General features: G+C 44.4%; 2 protein-coding genes and 2 non-coding genes across 5 annotated transcripts; 2 read left to right on the top strand and 2 right to left on the bottom strand.

Annotated features, from left to right (window-relative positions):
- Nucleotides 1–171: 171 nt before the first annotated feature.
- LOC112938398 (small nucleolar RNA J26) lies at nucleotides 172–318 on the top strand. The gene has a single exon (XR_003241597.1). It is a non-coding gene; the product is annotated as a small nucleolar RNA J26 (small nucleolar RNA).
- Nucleotides 319–8,789: 8,471 nt separating this feature from the next.
- On the top strand, nucleotides 8,790–10,316 carry LOC112938258 (receptor protein kinase TMK1). The gene has a single exon (XM_026023933.2). It carries the CDS (start codon nucleotides 8,790–8,792, stop codon nucleotides 10,314–10,316), a length of 1,527 nt encoding a protein of 508 aa, XP_025879718.2.
- Nucleotides 10,317–13,454: 3,138 nt separating this feature from the next.
- On the bottom strand, nucleotides 13,455–21,865 carry LOC4333799 (valine--tRNA ligase, mitochondrial 1). 2 transcript variants are annotated; one of them, XR_003241151.2, is made up of 22 exons: nucleotides 21,679–21,865; nucleotides 21,422–21,527; nucleotides 21,181–21,240; nucleotides 20,893–21,062; nucleotides 20,722–20,794; nucleotides 20,534–20,599; nucleotides 20,350–20,433; nucleotides 19,937–20,014; nucleotides 19,603–19,686; nucleotides 19,172–19,251; nucleotides 18,952–19,009; nucleotides 18,558–18,860; nucleotides 18,298–18,468; nucleotides 17,534–17,724; nucleotides 17,009–17,411; nucleotides 16,198–16,449; nucleotides 15,618–16,118; nucleotides 15,417–15,514; nucleotides 15,196–15,295; nucleotides 14,828–14,973; nucleotides 14,462–14,722; nucleotides 13,455–13,975 (listed from the first exon to the last, which is right to left on the bottom strand). XR_003241151.2 is itself a non-coding variant. In XM_015775471.3 (21 exons), the coding sequence occupies exons 2-21, from the start codon at nucleotides 21,500–21,502 to the stop codon at nucleotides 14,557–14,559; spliced, it is 3,165 nt and encodes a 1,054-aa protein (XP_015630957.1). In that variant the 5' UTR covers nucleotides 21,503–21,527; nucleotides 21,679–21,865; the 3' UTR covers nucleotides 14,300–14,556. The 2 variants fall into 2 exon arrangements, 1 of the variants encoding a protein (XP_015630957.1); XM_015775471.3 differs by lacking the exon at nucleotides 13,455–13,975 and having other exon boundaries at nucleotides 14,300–14,722.
- LOC112938426 (small nucleolar RNA snoR104) lies at nucleotides 13,836–13,950 on the bottom strand. Its single transcript, XR_003241626.1, has one exon. It is a non-coding gene; the product is annotated as a small nucleolar RNA snoR104 (small nucleolar RNA).
- Nucleotides 21,866–22,334: the final 469 nt, after the last annotated feature.

Here is a 22,334-nt window from a genome sequence, read left to right as displayed (position 1 = left end):
TGCTAATTCAATGCAAACACATATAAGCTGTAACAGATGGTTTCATATTTGAGCCTTTTTTGCTGTACAAGCTCATTGCCTGTAACAGATGCTCATTGCTGGAAAATAAGAGAGCAGATCAATCTAGAAGTCAGCTCCTCCTCTAGTTGCCAAGCTGCAAACGCATGTGAATGGAAAAAACAACACAGTAGGTAAATTAGGAGAAGGTGACTTTTTCTCTTTTTCTGAAGGTTGGAGCTCTGCCCATTATATTAAGAAGTTGGTTTCAGACTACAATTCAAGGATAATACATGGAACAAAAAGCAACTGAGCTTTCACCATAAACTCCATTGCATAGCGAATATAGTTGGCCAGTTTATTTTTTTGTTAAATTTCCTGCAGATAGAACCTTGTGGTGTACAAAAACCGATCCAAAGAACATCTGCCTGGGTTCATCTGGTGCCCAACATAGTTTTTCGAAATTGTTACAGGTCATTGAATGATGACATGAGCACTGATTGCAGCTATCGATGCCTCAAAAAATCCTAAGCTATTATTAGAGGGGCATCAAGCATACAGAGTTATCTTGAAAGGAGAGGCTAAGTGGCTATGGAGGAGAAATTCCACTGACCGCTTCTTCATCGTCAATCTCCAGCCGCCGCTGGCCTTCGTGAGCCATTTTGCCGCTTCGCCCACAGTTGTCCAGCAGGAACTCAACCGCTGGGCGCTACCAGTCGTCGCACAACCATCTCAGTCGGAAGCGCTGGGTTGCTTCTAACTAAAATTACAAAGAAAATCCGGTCATGAATTGCACAACTTGAAGTCCATGTGAAAGAGGCCAAATCAGTATGGTCTTTATATTTATTCTTTGGCTTCATAATACACTGGAGAGTTGAGCATGACGATATTAACTAAATGAGCCTTTATCATCTGGGCGTGGTATGCTTATTATATAAGATAAAAAAAATGTTCTTTAATTACAACTATCTACATATCTCAATGTCTACTTTGGTAACACGCAGCATTCTAGCTGAACAATATCCTTCCAAGCTCAAACCATTTGTTCAGAAAGGACGAATGAAAATAATTTGTTCCTTAATATATCTATTTTCTCATGATCAAGAGCAACTTTAATATTTATGTTGATCCTTAATATATCTATTTTCTCATGATCAAGAGCAACTTTAATATTTATGTTGAAATCGATTACCAGATAATAACCTGCAGCGCATCTAAAGGCAAAATGGGTTTCATAACGTCAAAAGATATTGGGTATGGAAACATTTCACCCAAACATTCTGATGAAATGAGGATCTACCTTTGTCATCCATATTGGCACAAAGAAAAATTTTACTGTATCAAGCATTTTACAGAAGTAAGCAATGGCCAAGAAGTAGATGCCTCGCCTCTAGCTGCCCTCTACCTGCAACAGCATGCAGCACGGTGGATCCACGGAAGTCGAGATACTCCGACACGTCGGAGCGACGCTCGATGAGCTCCCTCAGCATCTCCACGTTGCCGCCCCTCGCGGCGGCGTGGACTGCCCTACTCATCATTTCCAGCCAGAACACCGAGGAGCAGCCACCACCGCTGCTGCGCCTTCCCTGTTGGGACAATTCGTCGAGCACCTCGGCGACATGGCGTGGTCCAGCAGCAGCTTGAACACCTCGGCGTTCCCACCCCTCGCGGCGGCGTAGAACATGTCCGTCACGCCGTACTCGCCCTCGCCAAACACCAGCAAGGGGTCCCTGTCCATGAGCTCCTGTACGAACGCCATGTCCCCCGCCGACGCCGCCGAGTAGAGCAGCCACCCGCCGTAGCCCGCCCGGAGCAGCGTGTTCTCGGCGGCGGCGCCGTTCTTGCACTCACACTCCAGCAGAGCCGTGCAAGGGTTAAACTCGTCGGGCGCAGTGCAGATCGAGGGGGATCGGGGGCGGCGCCGCCGATGATGGGGACCGGCGACGCGGGCTGACCGGGGGCGGCGCGAGTGCAGACCGGCGACGCGGAGGCGAGGGATCCGGGTGGAGGGGGCGGTGATTTGCCGGGGGGAGCGCGCCTCTCTTGAGCACCTCCCGATTCGAGAGAGGCGCGCGGTCGCGCGGATGCGGAGGAGGCGCGGTGATTGCGGCAGAGAGGGAGGTGTGGGACGCGCGCTGATATGGGACGTTGGATCCAAAATTTTCAAATGAGTTTCGACCGTTGGATATGTGATATAATGGATGAGTAAAACCATTTGTTTAACTATAGGGTATATGGTAAAAGTTGAAAACACCAAATAATTTTTTTTGAACGACGATAACACAAACTAATTAAAGAAGAAAATCTAGAGACACACCGTATTGGGATTGAGATTTGACATATTCGGAATAGGTATATACTCCTACTTCATATAATTTGATGGCATGAAGTATCTTAATTTGGTATGTTTCAGTAAATCACGCTGGTGACACGATATTATATAGTACTACCTACTTAATTACTGTGTCAAAAAGGATATACCATATCACCATGCAGGCATGCACGGGCCGGGTGAAGTAGTACTACATAAGCAAATCAAGTACCGGGGTGCCGAATCCCGTTTCATCCATCGATCAAACCAAACGTGAACTATGAAGATCGAACGATATTGCAATATGTCAATCGCTGCGGTGCTCATCGCGATCGTCATGCTCACCGGAGGCGGCGGCGCCTTTGCCGCTCGCCCGTTGCCGACCGATCCCTCGGACGCGGCGGCCATGCAGGCGATCGCCAGGTCGACACGCGCGGACGAGGCGTTGGGCTGGGGCGCGAAATCCGCCGACCCATGCGGCGGCACCTGGGCTGGCGTGAGCTGCAACTCCATGCATGGGCCGCGTCACCGCCATCAACGCCAGCCGCGGCGGCCTCGTCGCCAGTCTCAACGGCACCGACCTCAGCAAGCTCGCCTTCCTCTCCGACCTCGACCTCAGCTTCAACGAGCTCGACGACGACCTCCCCGTGCTCCCGGCGCCGCTCCCTCGCCTCCTCTCCCTCGACCTCCGCTCCAACTCCTTCTACTCCATCCCCGACGGCTTCTTCGCCGGCTTCCCCGCCCTCCAGACCTTCGCCTTCGACGACAACGCCATGCTGATCAAGGACATCCCGAACGACGTGGTCACCTGCTCCAACCTCCGGAGCTTCACGGCCAACAACGCCAGCATCTACGGCACCTTCCCGGACTACTTCGGCAACGCCACCTTGTTCCCGCGGCTCGAGAGGCTGTCGCTGGCGCGAGGAACCGGCTCACGGGGCCCATACGCGACGGCTTCGGCAGGAAGAGCAGCATCAAGTACCTCGACATCGGTGGCCAGCGAGACTTCGACGGTGGAGGCGAGAGTAGCCTCAGCAGCCGCATCGACCTGTTCATCCCCGACATGGAAAGCCTAGTGGAGGCTCGCCTGGATCACAACGCCTTCACCGGGCCAGTGCCCGACGCCACCAGGCTTGTCAACCTGCGCGTTTTCGATGCCTCTTACAACGACCTGTGCGGTGTGTGCCCGTGTTCGCCGACGCCGGCAGGATTGCAGCCAACTTTGATGGAAATCCGAGAATTGGCACCGAATGCCCTCGTTAATTCTATGTTTTATGGTACTTGCATGTGTGACTCTTTACTCTGGTTGGGAATAGATGATTTTCTCTCATATGCCGTTTCAAAAATGATAATTTCTTCTAGTAAGAATGAGATTTAATGAAACAATTCGTTCTTCTTATCTATATCCTCTATACTGATATAACCCACTATATCCTAAAGCTTGACATGCAAACATATCACATTATTATTCACTAGCAATTATTACATACAAATATGTAAATCTACAATTTATTACAATCAATAGCTTAACATGTAAGCATATAAAATCATCCTCACATTATTTTCACAATGTCTCAACATATATCCATCCAATTCTATATTTCTTGTTCTTCATTCAGTTTGATTTGGATTTGTGTTTTTTCCAAATAGAGGAACTTTGAATTGAATAGTACTTGATTCATTAGTTCTCCCTTTGCATATATTATGTGCTCTATTGATTTGTCGGTTTATTTGTTAGAAACTATGTGATTATTATCCCTTAATTACTTCTACTAATCTTAAAAGTTGAACCAAAAATCATTTTTCTACCTTCAGTTTTTTGTCATATAAATATATGCTAATTTATACTACACTAAAATAAAACCAATATTTCTAGGGTTAATTGGATCCATGTCACTAAAACTTTGCCAAATTAAAAAAATGCCACTACTATTCATCATATCGGCTACATGCCACTGAAAATTTCTAAAATTAGAACCATGCCACTCCCGTCACTTTTTCCGTCCTCCTCTTACGCCGTCCTCATCCTCCTCCATTCCATCGTCAATCCATTCATCCCCACCACCGAGCTCTTTTGCCGCCGCCAAGCTCCCTCGCTACCGCCGAGCTTCCTTTTTTTCTAAAGGAACACAGCATGGAAGGCCCCCACTGTTAACATAATTTTATTAATAATGAAAATAAGGAAATTACAAAAGACTAATCCAATTTAAGATTACATTGTGATCTCTCGCACTAATTCTATGCAACAAAAGGAGGAGATCACCCTTCAAGAGTTTTCTCCAGGAGGACAAAGAGGGAAGTTGCTGATCAAAGATAAAATTATTTCCGCCGAGCTCCCTTGCTGCCACCGAGCTCCCTTGCCGCTGCCGAGCCCCCTGCCGCCGAGCTGCTGCCGCCGCCACCGCAGTTTGAGCTGCTCGACCTCCGCTACTTCACCGTCGATCTCAGCCCAGACCACATCACCGAGGTCAAGTCCACCGGCCACTGCTGCTCCACCTTCGACGTCTGCGTCGCCAAGACATGGCAGGCCCGCACTTGCGCCCTCATCGCCGCAGGCGACGCCGAGCAGGAGCGGCGGCGACGGGGTAACTGCTTCTACCCGGTGCTGGCAACAGGGAGCAGCGGCGAGGTGGCCGGGGCTGACATCGTCGACGTGGTGCGCATCATCTGGGACGCGAAGGCGAGGCTCGCCGCCACCAAGCTCCCTGCCGCCGAGCTCCCTCCCTCGCCGCCGCCAAGCTCGCCGCCACCGAGCTCCCTCGCCGCCGTCGAGCTCCTTCGCCACCGCTGAGCTCCCCGCCGTCGAGCTCGTGGTGGTGGAGCAGCAGATGGTCGGTGGCGGCGGCCGATCAGACCGCGTCGCAGCCGGCGTGCACGAGCCCCTGGGACGGCCAGTGGGCGATGCGGAGAGACGGTGTCAACGGTGAGTAGATGGAAAACGCGATGGAGTGGCATGGATCCAATTTCCTAAAATTTTAGTGGCTCTCAGTCGATATCGCGAATAGTAGTGGTATTTTTTTAATTTAGCAAAATTGCAGTGGCATGGATCCATTAACCCATATTTGTAACACACATCATATGTGTTAGCTGTCTAATTCAATCTATAAAATCCCACGGCAATGCGCGCAATATGAACTAGTTATTGATTATAATTAGGTGGTATGTACGCGTCACAGCTCCTGTTTTACAAAAATGAGGTGCAAAACATTGCTTCATTTGCAAAAATCATGTAGGAATTACACCTTGCACATTATTACTGGGATAAAAGAGCGGTGATATTTATACACTGAGTAGATCAATGCAGATTGAAGTTGTTCTAAAATATTAACAAAAATATGAACGCATATTTAGAATATGCTACCAAGCTCCTGGAAATATAAGAAACGAGTAATTATGATTTGGAAAAATCCAAATTACTCACCACACTCACACACCCCAAAGTCCTAGCTAGTACTCCCTCCGTTTCATGTTATAAGACTTTCTAACATTACCCACATTTATATATATGTTAATGAATCTAAAAACATATATATATATATATATATATATATATATATATATATATTTATATATATATATATATATATATATATATGTATAGATTCATTAATATCTATAGAAAGTCTTATAATATGAATCGAAGAAAGTACTGCATACACAAAACGTTTGTCTAACGGTGGCGCGTAGTAGACCGCTGCCCGTGTAAATCCACATTCCTTTCCCACCATATCACAAGGCGCACATCTTTGTTAATACATACGGCCTCTTAAGTAAGCCGCCTATGAAAATTGACATTTGCAGCGGTCATCAACGGCCTGGTATTCTATTTACATGTATGGGCTGCTACTTAACCTTCCTACCTAGTAAACCTCCCTGTGTTGCACACTTTTATCCGCCTGTGAAATTAAAGGTGAGGGACCTGAAAAATAGTTTTTTTAGTAGTGTCCATCCAACACTCTAAACTTTAAAACCGAATATCAAGCCTCTCAAACTTTACAATACCATTCATGCATACCCCTAAAGTTGTTTTGCAAAATGTTTTTCAGTTGAACAATTTTCTTTCTACAAAATCATAGCTAAAAGTCGAGCTGGTGGACAAGAAATAAATCTATAAGTAAATTGCATCGACACTACACAAATTTGTTCGGTTGGTGTAATTTTTGTGTACGAACTTGTAAAATGTTTGTTTAGTACATGAGCTTGTTAGGTGCATGTGGAGAAAGGCCAAAAGGGTACTACATGGCATATCTTAGTGTTTTAGGGTTGATTATAAGGGTGCAAATATGCCCGCTTGCGAACCCACTTATAGTTTTAAAAAATAGGTAACCTTATTTTAATTTGGAACAAACCTTATTTTGATCGAAAGCTAATATGCATGCGTTGTGTATGATATCTTCCTAGTTCCATATGAATGATCTCTTTAATATCATGAACATTGTTCCATATGAATAATCTCTCTTTAATATCATGAACATTAAACCCGCATCATTTTATTTTCTGTTGCAACGCACGATCCTTTTATCCATGTAAAAAAAGAAAGATATACATGCTGAATTCAAGTTGCTTCCTTCTATGCTTCGCAAACGCTAATTAGCAGCTAGTCACGCACGCATCCTGCCATGTGATGACTAGTTCGCTCATTTTATGTTTTTCCTCCTTTTTTTTTGCACATGTACATGTTTTTCATTTTTTGGGCTTTTTTTAATTTCTGGCCCAATTCGAGATAGTTGATTTCTTGTGTACGAAATTTATAGTAGTAAGTTTCTATACACTAGTAGAAAACTTTTATATAGTACTACAAAGTTTTCATATTGTATTGGACTAGGCTCATTTGCATTTTTTTTCATGAGCTGTTAGATTTTTTTTTCATATATGTATATGTACAGGTATACGCATAGAATAATTTTACCATACAACATTTGATACCTCCAGGTACCACACATTTTTGGTATCTCAGGATACTTTTTAGTATAAAATGTGATACCTCGAAGTACCAAAATTTTGTGTATAAAATGTTGTACCTCAAGGTACCAAATGTTGAATGGTAGAATTTCTCATAAGCATATGTACAAACTTTGTACATGTATATGACGAAATTGCCTCAAATCGGGCGCCTGACGGGGAGAGTTAAAATCAGGCGCCAAGGCGCTGCGTCTCCCACGCGCGCGCGCCACCCCCGCCACATGTCCTGTGCCGCTCCCGCCACGTGTCCATGCCACGCACGCCGTTGCAATAAATCACCCACATATTATGAAAACCCTCTATTAAGGGAATCCGTTTTATTTTTTGTTCCACCAAAATGTTTCACCTAGTGTACTCATGATGTTTCACTATGTGTGGATCAAATGTTGCAGTTAATTGAAATATTCTTTTGCAACAAATCACTCACATATTATGGAAACCCTCTATTAAGGGAATCCATTTTATTTTTTTCCACCAAAAATGTTTCACCTAGTGTACTCATAATGTTTCACTATGTATGGATCAAATGTTGCAGTGAATTGAAATATTTTTTCACATTTGCTGAAACATTTGTTTTTATATAGAGTGAAGCAGCGCTCGATTTTTTGGAAACGTTATTTCATACGTTGTAGCAAAATGTTTCATGAGGTAATTTGGTTGTGTTTCAGCTTTTTAAAAGACTGAAACATTTTTTATGTACTTACAAAAAATTTCAGCGTCAAAACAGTGCCATGCAAAACCAAGCGACCAGCTTGCCCCCGCCAGGATTCGAACCTGGGTCCCAAGGACTCTAGCCTTGGTGCACTAGCCACTTAAGTAAGTTTCTCACGTGGAATGCTACGCGCAACCCTATTTAATAGGGGCAGACAGGGAAAAATATCCCTAATTAATCACTCCTTGGTATGCTAAATGTTGTCCTAAACGTCATTTTTTACCAGTATGGAGGGAGTATTTAGTGAAACATATTCGATCTACTTGGTAAAATAGTGTCTAATTTTTGAAAAAAGAATCGGGCACCCGATTTGTATATGCCTCGTGTATATGTAGTGCAAACATGGCTTGCTTCAGCTGAGAACGACTTTGAGAGGATTGGAGTTGCAGCCCGTAGGCAAAGCTCTGCTGTCTGGTACTCTGGTCACATACTTATATGCCAGCATTGCATATGCTGTTGGAGAAAATGTGAGCAAGCAATATATATGCCACTCCAGGGCAAGGTCAAAGGCTGGGACCATGAACTTGGTTTCTCTATCACTTTACATGTCAGGGACAACAAGTTTATGCCCTCAAATATAGAAACTAATTATGCCCATTTGACCACAAATGTGGGAGCTCTACAGTGGTGTACTCATTGCCTGTGACCTCTACCATTTGTGGATGAGCCCCACTGTGGTTCATCGAGCCTGAGCAAGCCAGCTCGTCGTGCCTCGCCAGCTGCTTGTATTGCCTACCCTGCCTGCCTGCCTCCTCCTCCTCTGCTTCTTGCTCAATGCTCGCGATAGAATAAACAGCAAAGCCAACAATGGCCAAGCTGGCCGTGCCTCCGTTGCTCGTTATCCTTGTCTTGCTCCAATCTGCCACCCGACTCCCCGTTGCCGAGACGAGCACGGCAGACGAAGAGTACATGCACCGTCTCCCGGCGGCGACGGGCGCGGAGCGCCTGCTCGGCTGGAAGGCGGACTCCGATCCATGCAACGGCAGCTGGGTCGGTGTCACGTGCGCCCCCTTCGACGGCAACAGGATCATTCAGATCGACGTGCGAGGCCTACTCCGTGGCGGCGGCACTCTGCCGGAGCTTGACCGGCAGGCCGGCTCCCTCTCCCACCTCCGGATGCTCGACCTCGGCGACAACAACCTCACCGGCCCGGTACCCACGCTCTTCCTCGACCGGCTGCTAACTCTGCGCCTCGACGGCAACGCCTTCAGCGGTTTGCCGCATTCCTTCTTCCGCGGCATGCCTGAGTTGCACTACTTCTCCATCAGCGACAACCCAAGACTCGAGGAGTGGGGTCTGTGGTCGGATCTCCTCTCTCTCACGGAGCTAAGGGTGTTCAATGCCAGCAATGCCAACATCAACGGCACGTTGCAGGTTTTTCTCGGCAACCTCGGCGCGTTCCCTGCCTTGGCTGAGGTGTCGCTCGCCAGGAACCGTCTCACCGGTGTTGTGCCGGAGAAGTTGGTGAGCCAGAGCATCGCCAAGCTTGACCTGAGCAGCAACGGGCTCTCTGGATCGATCAACTTCATCAACAACCTCGCGTCGTCCATCACCGACCTCCGCCTCGACCACAACCACTTCTCCGGCCCTTTCCCCGCCGACCTGAGCGGCCTCTACTTGCTGAGCGTCTTCTCCGTCGCTCACAACCGGCTCACCGGCGTCGTGCCTCCGTCATTGGCCCGGGTCTGGCGCCTTTCGTGGGTGTCTGTCTCCGACAACCTGTTGCAGGGGCCAGTGCCGGAGCTCCCTGACTCGGTGAAAACGGACTTCGCCGAGGCAGCTGTCAAGGGGAGCTTCTGCCGCCTGGACGTGCACGGCCCTTGCGATCAGGAGACCAGCTCTCTCCTGTCGGTAGCCGCCGCGTTCCACTACCCGGAGATTCTCGACGTTAGCTGGAGGCGAGACGATCCGTGCAACGGTTGGCTCGGTATACACTGCGGCGATGGCGATGGCGGCGGCGGCGGGCGGAACAAGGTGACCGGGGTGAACCTGTCACGCCTCGGCCTCAACGGGACCATCGACCCGGCCTTCGCCTCGCTGCTGTATCTGGAGGCGATCATCCTCGCGGGCAACAACCTCACCGGGACGGTCCCGGCGTCCATCCTGCAGATGCCGTCTCTCCGCGTGCTCGACGTCTCCAACAACGCGCTAGAGGGAACCGTGCTGAGCGTCCGGCACGATGTGCTGATCTTGGCTGATGGTAACAGAGGAGGGCTCAACGTGACCGCCATTGCTGCCTCTGGCAGCTTCTCGTCTTCTCGGTTCCAGCTCTCAGAGGCAACAACGCCATTCCTTACCTTTGCTACCGTCTTTGTTGCACTGTTTGGTTATTAGTACTCCAGCTGCTTAGTTTGTCTGTTAATCGATTAGCTACTCAGATGACCATGGCTGTTCTGATGTTTCACTTCTCGGCGCACAGAATGCCATGTTATCATTCAGTGCATTTCTAGCTCACGGTTGATGTGATTCACAGGCCACAGCTTTGCTTCGCTTCGAGTAACTTAAATTTGACGAAATTTGATTTGTTCGCCATGCTATTGGACGATTAAATGAGATTTATATGGACTATAGTGCCATTAACATTTTATCGTTTTCACTACTTTTTTTTCTACTCTCCCTTTATGCTATAAGCATTTCGGTTTTCGTCATAACTATAGAGAGGAGCATTAACATCTACCACGTGAAAGGAGCGAACTACGCTATATATGCTGATCATGCTCTTCTCTGCTAACTTGATCAAATTCCTGTAACAATCCGCCCATAAAAAAAAGATAAAAGAAATTGACCAGGGTGACGCGGATGACGAGGATATGAGAATATGAATGATCTTGGTCTCAATGTGACCGCCATCTTCTCCTCCTCGTCGTCTCGCAGCTGTTTGCTTAGTTAGCTAGTAGAGTACCTTCGTTATCTATGTTGCTAGCTGTTTGTTCAGTTAGCTAGTACGTACATCAGATTTTTTTTTTTTTGAGGTTGTACGTACACCAGTCACCAGATTGATAAAATTTGTCTGTTGATCGATGATTATATATGCATGTTTTGATGTTTTACGACTTCTCGACGGAGGACGGATATGCCACTGTGCAGGTTTGTTAATTTGGATGTTTTACGTCCTAGCTGATCGGTGTGATTCACATTTGGTAGGTGGATGTGATTCACAGCTTGCTACGCTTCGTCGGTCACTCGGTCTAACTTAAACTAAACATGTCATCTGTCATTGGATAGTTCAACTAAACTAGTTATACATAGTTTGATGGCATTGGCGAAATTGCAAACTTTTAAAATGTGGTATGGAATGTGAACATCCTGCATGCTTTCGACTAGGGAAGTTCTTGCGCAGTTGTTTGCTATGCGTAAACTAGAGAATCGGGTGGTCCAAAATTCAGAAATTAAAAGATATTAAAAAATTAAAGAATAAATAATAATCAAATTCGATCGGCACCAGAGATAAGGTCAGCTTCAAACATGTGCTCAATCCAGTTTTTGAGTTACACCCAACTACGACGGCAGGCAAAACATGTGTGCTCCGTTGAGTTACGTCGATCTACGACGGCAAATGTTCAATCGCCGGCAGTGCCGCCGCCGTGCCGGCGCGCTCTCACCGCAGCACCGGCACGCCGGCCTGGTGGATCAGGCGGTCGCTGCCCACCTCATCCTCGCCGCCGCCTAGGAGGTCGCCGTTGTCCCCGTAGCAGCACGACTCGGCGTCTCCCGGCTCGGCGGGCGGCGGCGGCGGCGGTGGAGGCTGGAGAGCGCGCTCCAGTTCGGCGCGCAGCGCGGTCGCCTCGGCCCGGTTCGACAGCGCGGCGTCACGCCACGCCAGCGCCTGCGCCTGCACGCCGCGCAGCCTCGCCACCAGCGCGCGGTTTAGGCCCCACGCGCGCTCGATCTCCATGTCCTTCATCACCGCGGCGCGCTTCGCGGCGTCCACCAGCGACGCCATCGCGTGCCGCCGCCACCGCTCGAGCTCCGCGGCCTCCGCCGTCCTCCGCCGGAGGCCGTGTTGTTGTTGTTGTTGCTGGTGTTGGTGGTTGGCTTGGTTCACGACGGGGTCGAGGTCGACGACGACGTGATCCGCGCCAAGAAACTGGCCTTGCGCTCGAGCGCGTTTCTTGGCTGGAGCCGGAGTCGTCGCCGCGACGCCGCCGCCGCCGCTGGCGAAGGCGACGACATTGTCCCTCGCCGTCGTCGTCGTCGCCGCCACGCCAGGCGCGGCGTAGGAGAAGGGTGCGGAGTACGGGCACGGCCCGACGGCGCACGGCGGAGAGACGAAGGCCGCATTGTCGCCGTACCTCCGCTTGCTCTTGACGGCGTTCGCCATGGTCTTCGGGGGATCACAACCATGGCTGCCGACTTCTGCTCCGACGGCCATGGCGGTGGTTTTCTTGGAGACGTGGGTGGCGCGGTACGACGTCATGGTACATATATATGGACTTTGGCCTGGCTCGATGGATACAATGAATCAAGTGGATTTTTTTTGTTTTATATTCTTCCAATTAAAGCATGCATATCTTTTATTTTCATCTAAGAACTAAGAATTAGTATAGTAAAGAAATAAGGATTTTTTTGGAAGAAATAAAAATTCAAAATACATCGAAATTATCAGGGATTTGTTTTGAGTCTGATATGACGCAGATTATCAAGGAGAACCGGCCAAAGCTTGAGTTAACTCAGCAATAAGTTTCGGGATATATACGAACGTACGTTGCTTGACTTCTTCATCATGTCGCTAGTGTACAAATTAATCTTGTGTAACTACACCGATTTCGTCTCTTAATCGCCAATTAAGTAGAAACTGTGCTTCTTTGCGACATGCATGACCAAATATATTCCTTTAGGAAAACCTACACGTACGTACTTAATTCGGTAAGTTGATAATTTATCAGCCATATTTAACATGGCCGATGCACGTAAGAAATAGAAGAACGAACGAGGAATTTACGTAGATCGATCCTAGATTAACGTAGATTAGTGCGTCTTTCGTTACGGTAAATCGAGATTCATGGTAATCTCAACGTTCCCCGTGATCATAACTTCCTAGTTAGTACAAAACAATTAAACTAAGATTACCAATATGATTTATTACTAGGAATTCAATAGTGCATCAATTAACTAAGATTACCATATGAACATATGATTGCTTGGAAAGTTAGAATTCAAATAAAACGTCTTTGTAACCAAAGCACTGATGGTATGTATTGCGTTGGATGATGATAATCTCATTTGGCAAAGCACTGGTTATTAAGCACACGCCGCTAGTCTCTGTTTTAGCGTGTTAGCCTGTTAAGGGGCATAAGGGGCGTACTTGTGACTTGTGAGTCTGAGTGTAGTATGTGTGCATCTTCTGTATAATGCCGCTTTTAGATGTTTTCTTTTTTTAATTCAAGGTGCCAACAATAAAACTATCTCGCTTAATTTGATCGGTAAAACAATGTATAATGATTGTAGAAATACATTACTGCCTATTCAATCAGTTTCAGAATCACCTTCCGAAATCAATCACACATCATGGGCTAACCGTGTTCAAATCAATTACACATTTTGTTGGGTCTCACACGGTTCAGTTTTGTCAGGTCATGGAGTAAACTGGTTAAAACAGTGACATATAATCACAAAAAAAAAAGCAGCAAGAACGGTTTTCCACAATAAAAATAAGCATGAAGCATTCTCCACTAAGGAAAAAAAACACTGAAAAATAAGTCCGTTTGATAGAACTCCAATTTCTAAAGAGCTGTGAAGTAACCTAGACTCGCTGGGCTCCAACTCCCTGGAAGCTGGTGCCATGCCAAACAAGTAACATCCCTGGAACCCCGAAAGCAGAGCAGCAAATCAACGATATGATACAAGTTGCTTAGCACTGTCTTGTCATTTGAGACTTGCAGGACTTGCTAACAATACCACAAGCAGGAAGTAACAACTTTACTATAGGAAGATTGTATCGGGTAGGCATCTCTTTTGAATGCTGCATTTCTTCTCTTCCATAGCATAGACAGCTGTGCATGTGAACTAGCACATTATTATGCACAATAAGGTATAAACAATCCTAACTTTACATGTCAAATTCAATTGCTAATGAATGGCTCTTCTCCTCGCTATTTAGTTCAAAAAAAAAAGGAAAATGCAATAACTTCCAGATGCACATGCAAGAAGCAACACACGTTAGCAATTCACCCCTGGAAAGTTTGATTAACTGGTACACTTAATTATAAGAAACTCGTGTATATATACGTAACGTACTAAAAGAATTATCCAACATACCCCTTGCATGCACGCACACTCTGACATGAACATAAAACACAAGAGAACGAATAAGGACATGATAAAAGCAAGCGGCCCATGATTCTGATGCCGAAGCGGCGCAGGTAAGAAAAATCAACACCACAAAAAATATTTTCAAACGGAAGATTGGACAACCAAAAACTACAAAAGTATAATGCTGTGAATATACTCTTCAAGCTACAAAATATAAAAATGAGTACCTGGGCATTCAGGTATGATTAAGGTAACCATGCAAAAAATTTGAGATAAACTTCAACAAATGTGCATCTTCAAAATCACATCAGAGATTTCTGGGTCAATTATTGCCAGTTTTTGCATCTAGCTTCTTTTCAGCTTCACTGATAATCTCTAGCTGTTCAAAAAAACTAGTGAGTTTTCTCATGTCCTCCTCCTGGACATTCTGTGGAGCCTTCTCTTTGTAACCAGAAGCTTCCATTTTCTGTGACAGTGCGTGTTGGAGCCTGCGTGCATGGTAATAGTAAGTTATATCCTTCTAGCGCAGGGGAACAGTGAAACATAGGCAAATCTTCATTCAAGATATTTTGAGATAACATAAGTACGCTTACTTTTGAATTTCTTCTCTCTTTTTCCTCAGCTTTTCAAGCTCAACTTCTGCATTGAGAGCTCCTTGGAGTTGAAGGTATACAGACAAATCTTTGTTTACAACAGCTGTTGCACAGTCAGGTGGCGTTTCATCATTCTCTGTCAGGATCTGAATGGTTTCAAATATCAGATCAGTTCTTCTGTCAAGATCTTTCAACTCAGGCAGGACTTTTGGGGAATTTTCAAACGCATGGATGGTAAGAAACATAAGTTTTATGAGGTACTAAACTAATAATACTCCATCCCAGGTTTCAGTATAAATTTCAATCTAAATATTTTGCTAATAGAGAAATGCATGCATACATAATAGTACAGAAGTTTAAGGCAGAACCTTTAGAGATGATGTGGAAGAAAGAGACACAACTAGAGACTGATAACACTGAATGGTGGCAGTAATCTCTTGGCCTCGGCAAAGTGCAAAAGCAGGTCGTCTGTTTGTGGAAAAATAAGCAAGAGATATATTACGCTTTCGTATTGAACAAAATGAATCTGACAACACATCATGTATATTACAGGAATAGCACAAATTAAGATAGATGATTATACACGCACCTCTCATTTGTATCAGATGGTGGCTTCAGAGATCTTAGTTTGTTGATAGTATCTAAGGCAATATCTATCTCATTTTCAAGTTTATCATCCGTCCATTCCTGTCATAAAGAAAGATATGTCTCCATTGGTAAATGTGTGCTATCTTATATATTGGTTCAATTATATTTCCAAACACAAATTATGTCTTCTTTAAGATAATACCTTAACAACAGATGGGTACTCTGATACCATAATGGAATCTTTCCGACAAGAATCTTTAGGCTGAGGAAGACGCTGCCAGAGCTCTTCTGTAACATAAGGCATGAATGGGTGGAGCAAGCGCAAACCAGTGTCTAAGCAAACCCATAAGGCATCTCTAGAGGCAGCTCTTGCTGATTCAAACTCTTGAGAGTCATTGAAGAAGTAAGGCTTTATAGCTTCTATGAACACATCACATAGTTGGTACTGCCACCACGAGTATATAGCAGATGTAGCATCAGAAAATTTGTATGCTTCTAACGAGGTGACAGTTTTGCCAATAGCTTTATTAAGTACTGACAATATCCATTTGCATATGGGTGGCATTGTAGTTACAGAAATAGTTGCAGGGGGAGTGTAATGATTGCCAAGCTTGCCCATTGCAAAACGAATGGCATTCCATAATTTATTGCACCACTGTCGATATCCAACAACTCGTTTGATATCCAGGTTTATCTTGTCAGACTGTGAACCAAGAGAGAAATCCATAGGAGATGAATTGCAAGCATAATACAACAGAAACTGAAATGGGTGTAATTACAACCTGCGAAGTGTAAGAAACCAGTGCAAAACGGAGAGCATCGGTACCACATTCAGCAATGCCATCAGGAAAATCCTTCTTCTTCCCTTCTGTTGCAATGTTCAATTCATTTGGATCTAGATTGCCTTCTTTCAAACGTTTGAGGAGACCATCCAGTGAAATGCCATTTATCACATCAACGGGATCAATGACATTACCAAGCGACTTGGACATTTTGCGTCCATGAGCATCACGTATCATAGGGTGCAAATAAACCTGAGCAAGAGAGCAGAGCCCCAATTTAAGCGTGTTCAGCTAGAATCGCCTCACTTACCAGTGTAAGTAATACTTCTAGTTGCAGTTAAACACGTCTTAGGTTACGAAGTAATTCAAAAATCAAACTAAGAAAAATAATAGATTTTAAAATCTGAAATAAAAGGTAAACTTGTGTGTTCAGCTGAGGATAGTTCCCAATCAACCATGTATTGTGCCTAGTCGAAGTAGCATGTTGACAAAAATGTAATATATGTCCAAAATTAACAAGCTACTAGAGTACATTCAGATGAAATTAGTGTGACCTATTGAAGACAAATGGCAGAGCAGAAAATAATGATGCTCACGAACGAAGTAGTCTCAAATAGACTTCTCCTTCATTATAACATCCACAGCTAGCAATTTGAAGATAGATTTTTTCATGTTTGAATTTCGATCAGAATTATACTGTTGTATGAAAGACAATAGTGTAAAAACTGGATGAAATGTATAGATTGAACTGCTAAAATGTTATAATACAGTTTTAATGGCACAGGAAGCACATCCATGCAATTGCCATTACCTTCTCAAATGGCACATCGCCACCAAGTTGCATCCCCATCATCACCATCCGTGCTACCCAAAAGAAGATAATGTCATGTCCAGTTTCTAGCACCGAACCAGGGTAGAAAGCTTTAAGGTCAGCTGTATCATCTGGCCAACCAAGTACGGTTAATGGGAAGAGACCAGATGAAAACCATGTATCCAACACATCAGGATCTTGATGTAACTCGAATTTCTTCCCAGGATACTTTTGCTGTGCCTCCAGGTTTGCTTCACTTTCGTTTCTAGCAACAATCCAACGGCCATTAGCAGAACCCAGAATTTTCTCTTGATCATCTTCTAGTATAACATACCAAGCAGGAACGCGATGTCCCCACCAAAGCTGCCTCGAAATACACCAATCACGTATATTTGCAAGCCATCTGTAAGGGCATGACAATGGATGGATTATTTTCCTTCTAATTCCATTGCCTATATATGATGCCATTTGCAATAATAGGTGAGATAATTCTCAACTGACAAATGAGAAGGTGATAGACATTACCTATACCAGTCTTGCTCATACTGTTGTGGAATAATCTCAATTCTTTTGGACCTTACAGCATCAATACCTGCTTGTGCCATGGTATTGCAATTAACAAACCATTGGGGTTTTATCATAGGCTCCACCACATCATTAGTTCTTGAACAAACACCCAAACTCATTTCGTTCTTCTTTGTCTCCTTGTACAAGCCCTTATATTGCAGAACATAAAGTGGTAAGAATCAAGCTTCAATAATACTTGAACAAAACCCACAGCAAACCAAATGGAAAGAAAGCTGACAGAACAAAATTGGTGAGATTATCCGGTTACATAAACAGTTCAATGCTGTTTTACACATAGTTGTTATAGATACCCGACCATAAAAGCATTAACAAAATGCAGGATTCGAGATTTAATAGAACCACTGATGTCTACAGAAACCAAGACATCTTATTTCTCATAAAAGTAATACTGTGCTAAGAGACCCACTAATAGAAAAATGAGAGAGGATGGGGGACAGGACAATGTCAAAAGTAGGAAACCTTCATGCTATATTCCACTAACTCCTTATCGCTTACACTATCAGATTTATTCTTTGGACTGAGTTATAGAAAAATATAAATATGCAAGAATGCCCTAAAACATTCATGGTAAGTGCTTTTCACTCTGATACTATTTTGCAATGGTGCATAAATCCATAACAAACCAGCAATAGTCCAAAGAAATGTTTAGAGATTGGATCACAAGATGCTGGGAAAGGATGATTTAGCAAATCTAGCAGTACCTTTGCCTTCAGTGCCTCAATAACAGCAACTCGAGCAGTAAATCTTGGAATTCCTACAAATTGTGCACCTCCATTGTTGTTTATTTTTCCATCATCTGTGAAGATATTGATGAACTCAAGGTTGTGTCGCTTTCCAACCTCAAAATCATTTGGATCATGGGCAGGTGTAATCTGCATATAAGATAAGCAAACGTGTATGCAGAAGATCCAAGTAGATTAAATTAAACAGAGATAGTCAAGAAGTCAGCATCAGCTCCTACCTTGACAGCCCCAGTACCGAAAGTGGGATCCACTAACTCAGCATCACAGATTATTTTGAGCTTTCGGCCATTGAAGGGATGGATTGCATACCTACCATGCAGATGCTTGTATCTGCCATCCTCAGGGTGAACAGCAATGGCTGTATCCCCAAGCATTGTTTCGATTCTTGTTGTTGCGACAATAATCTCACCCAATCCTTCCTCAAGTGGATATGCAAAAGAGATCAACACACCGAATTGTACAGTTGTATTATAACCAGGAACCTTTAACATAGTTTCCTCTTTAATCTCTAGATAATCAACCTAACAAAACAGAAATTTCAAACAAACAGATCAATTTTAGTTATGCGTGCAATTGCAACCACCATCATACACAATAAAAAGTCTCAACAACCTCTACGTCAGAAATTGCTGTTCGAAGGGTGCAATCCCAATTCACGAGGCGATAATCCCTGTATAGAAGCATGCCATCCATAAGAGGAAAAATAAAACTAAGATGGCAAACAACAACCAAAATCAACTGTATAGAAGCAAACAGGTAAAAACATAATGGTGCAATCAATAGAAGGAACAAATGTTCAACTCTAACAACAAAATAAGGTGATGGAACTGACCTATATATCAGGCCTTGTTTGTACAACCTGACAAAAGCTTCAGTTACAGCCTTTGATCTTGGTTTATCCATTGTAAAACACTGTTGCAAAGGTAGAGGGGAAGTTAATATTCAGAATAAGAACTACTCCCTCCGTCCCAAAATATAACAACTTTTAGCACTCAGGATTTGTCCCAAAATATAACAACTTCTCCACCAACATTCCCTTCCCAACCAATCACAACCCTCCACCATTCACTTTTCCCACCTACCTTCACTTCTTAACCAATCACAAGCTCTTTCTATTTAATTCTACTTATTTTCTTAATAACCGTGTCCAACTCTAAAACTTCTTATATTCTAGGATGGAGGTAGTATAAAATAACTTATTGCTCAAGTATTGTCATAAGTATACTCATACTATCTCCTAACTACAGAAAGTAGTAAATGTACCTCGCGGGACCAATCAAGTGAGGCCCCAAGCCTACGCAATTGATTCAATATGGTACCCCCGTATTCATCTTTCCATTTGAGAACCTGTCCAGAATATGATAGATAAAACAGAATAAACAAGAGAAAGGTAGACACATGGGGAGTGAAACTAAACAAGTAAAGAACACTATCCTTTGAATGCATAATATTATATGCTCACCACAATTTCCATAACGTCTAACAACATGGATCCATTTCGATATTCATATGATAATGGTAATAAATTGCTCATTTATAATCAAAAGAATACAGAGTTAACAGGCATAAAATTTTGTTCAGGAAAAATAATGCTTACTTCAGATACAAATTCTTCACGCCCTATGTCATGCCTTGTCAAATTCCTTTCACGCATAAGCTTCTTCTCCACTACAACCTGATATACATGAGATCAGAGAAATTTAAGAGGCAAAAATGATTATTGGTTTAGAGGGGAAATAACGATACGGTGAACAAAATTGAGCAACATGTGTTGACAATTTATTTTGAGAAAAGATATTTTAGAAAAAGGACAGCATTCCATTTGGAGCTTTTGTAAATTAATATAACCAATGCTGCCATGTGTTTGCCCATTGGCGACTGACCAAATTGTTAGTATGTTTAATAGAAAGTAATAGCGACAAAGATATATCAAGTAATCTATATTATCTGCAGATGAATGTTTCGTAAGATAAATTTCAGATGATGGTGAAACAAATCGAAGATATAGACCTGAGTAGCGATTCCTGCATGGTCAACTCCTGGAACCCACAGAGTGTTATAACCTGACATCCTCCGCCAGCGTATCATGGAATCCTGCATTGCTTAAATGCAGGGACGTTAAAATCATTATCCAATGTTTAGCTAACATCGATAATGTTACTATGGATATGTCTCCACAAGAATAATGATGTACCTCTATAGCCACCGTAAGTGCATGGCCTATATGAAGCGCTCCAGTGACATTTGGAGGTGGCAAAACCTGAAAAGAAATAATTTAGCTGTTTGGCAGCAACATATATGGGGTAATTTGCTGCATGTAGAAAATACATAATTGATTCCATGAAAAGCAGCTCTCTAAACTTCGAAGTATGATCCACTTACTATAACAAATGGTGGCTTTGAGCTTGCAGCATCTGCCCCAAAATATCCTGATGATTCCCACCAGGAATACCATCTGCATTAAGGTGGGAGGAAACAAATGCATGCAGAAGTTCAGTAGGCCTTTCTTATTGTATGAATTATAAGATAGAGAAAAACATGGTAGCATCTTACGATTTCTCAACAGCAGTTGGGCTATACTGCTTGGCCATTTGAGATGCAAGAAATTTCTTCTGCCCATGAGGAGTGTCTGGATCAATGAAATCCTCAGGATTCTCATCCTCCACAGCTTTCTTCCTTTGCTTCTTCTCGCTTTTCTTAGGTCCATCTGAAGCTGCTTGTGCCTACATAAAAGTAAATCAGCACGAAAATAGAAGAAGACCCATCTCTACAGAGCATTTCACCGAGTAGATATCTGGTTTTACATTCAGTCACATAGAAATTCACTAATCATGTTCAAACCTGGAGCCTAGCCGCCTCCTTTGCCTTCGCCTTAAGCCTTTTTTCCTCTTTCTCTTTTGCCTGTGCGCAGAACAGTTCACACATCAGTGACTTTTGTCATGTGCAAATGTGCAATAGTAGTGAACACCTTGGATTTTATCATTGTGAAAATCAATGACCATTTTGAGTCCAGCTGGTGACAGAGAAGTAATCTAGGCCAAAGAAATGAATATAATTAAGAAGATAGCGTTTGATCAAATACCTTCTGATCTTTCTTCAGCTTCCGCTCCAGCTCTTTCTCATCGAGTGGCTGCGCGTCGGCAGCAGGGGTAACGCTGGACATGGTGCTTCACTTGAACAACCCCAAACTTTTTGATTAACAAAAATAAACTGTCATTAGTAAAGTTAAGGCAAATTGAAAAGCTTCCGGTGCTAGAAGAGAAGCTAGGGTTAACGCGAATCCGAGAAAAAGGTGTGTGGGTAGGGAGGGATGGGATGACGAAGAGGACGGATGCTCACCGGAGAGCGAGGATGCGGCGGAAGCAGCAGGACGCCCGCGCGCTGCTGCTCAAGGATGGAGATCGGCGCACGCGGCAGGCAGGCGATGGTGGGGGATTAGCTTCCGCCGACGGGAGCAGGAGGAATCGCGTGCGGCGGCGGCGCAGCAGCAAGAGGGCGAAGGGTTTTGGGGTAAGAGCGAACGTGTGAGAGGAGTTGGGCCCCGTAGAGCTACCGCTTTACTCTGGGCGAGTGGGATGGGCTTTAACTCGGCAGCCCGGTATCTGCTTACAGCGTGAGGAAAAAAGAAGTACATACGAGGTCCCTCATGTTGTCACCGAATTGCAAAATTGTCCATCAACCGAAAAAACTGATATATGACATCCCTCAATTTACAAAACTAAGTCACTCTAGGTACTTAGGCGGCATCGACCCCGGTTTTGTCTGGCGTGGCAGTTGAGTTAGCATGGGAGGAGGCCCGAGGCGGTAATGCAACGACGATCCAGCTTGGGCAGATCCATCCATGAAGGTGACGAGGAGAGGCGGAGTTCACTAGGCTCGGGGCGATCCCCATGCTCCCCCCTTCGCTCTCCCCCCATGCTCCCCTGCTTTGGCACTCCCACATCCGTCTTCGCTAGTGAGGGCACTGTCAGCCACCACGCGCCTCTCCCGCTACC

The sequence above is a fragment of the Oryza sativa genome, chromosome 3, assembly GCF_034140825.1.
Source record: "Oryza sativa Japonica Group chromosome 3, ASM3414082v1".
Taxonomy (NCBI): Eukaryota; Viridiplantae; Streptophyta; class Magnoliopsida; order Poales; family Poaceae; genus Oryza; species Oryza sativa.
The sequence above is the reverse complement of the archived record's forward strand: the minus strand, read 5'-3'. Positions and strand labels throughout refer to the sequence as shown.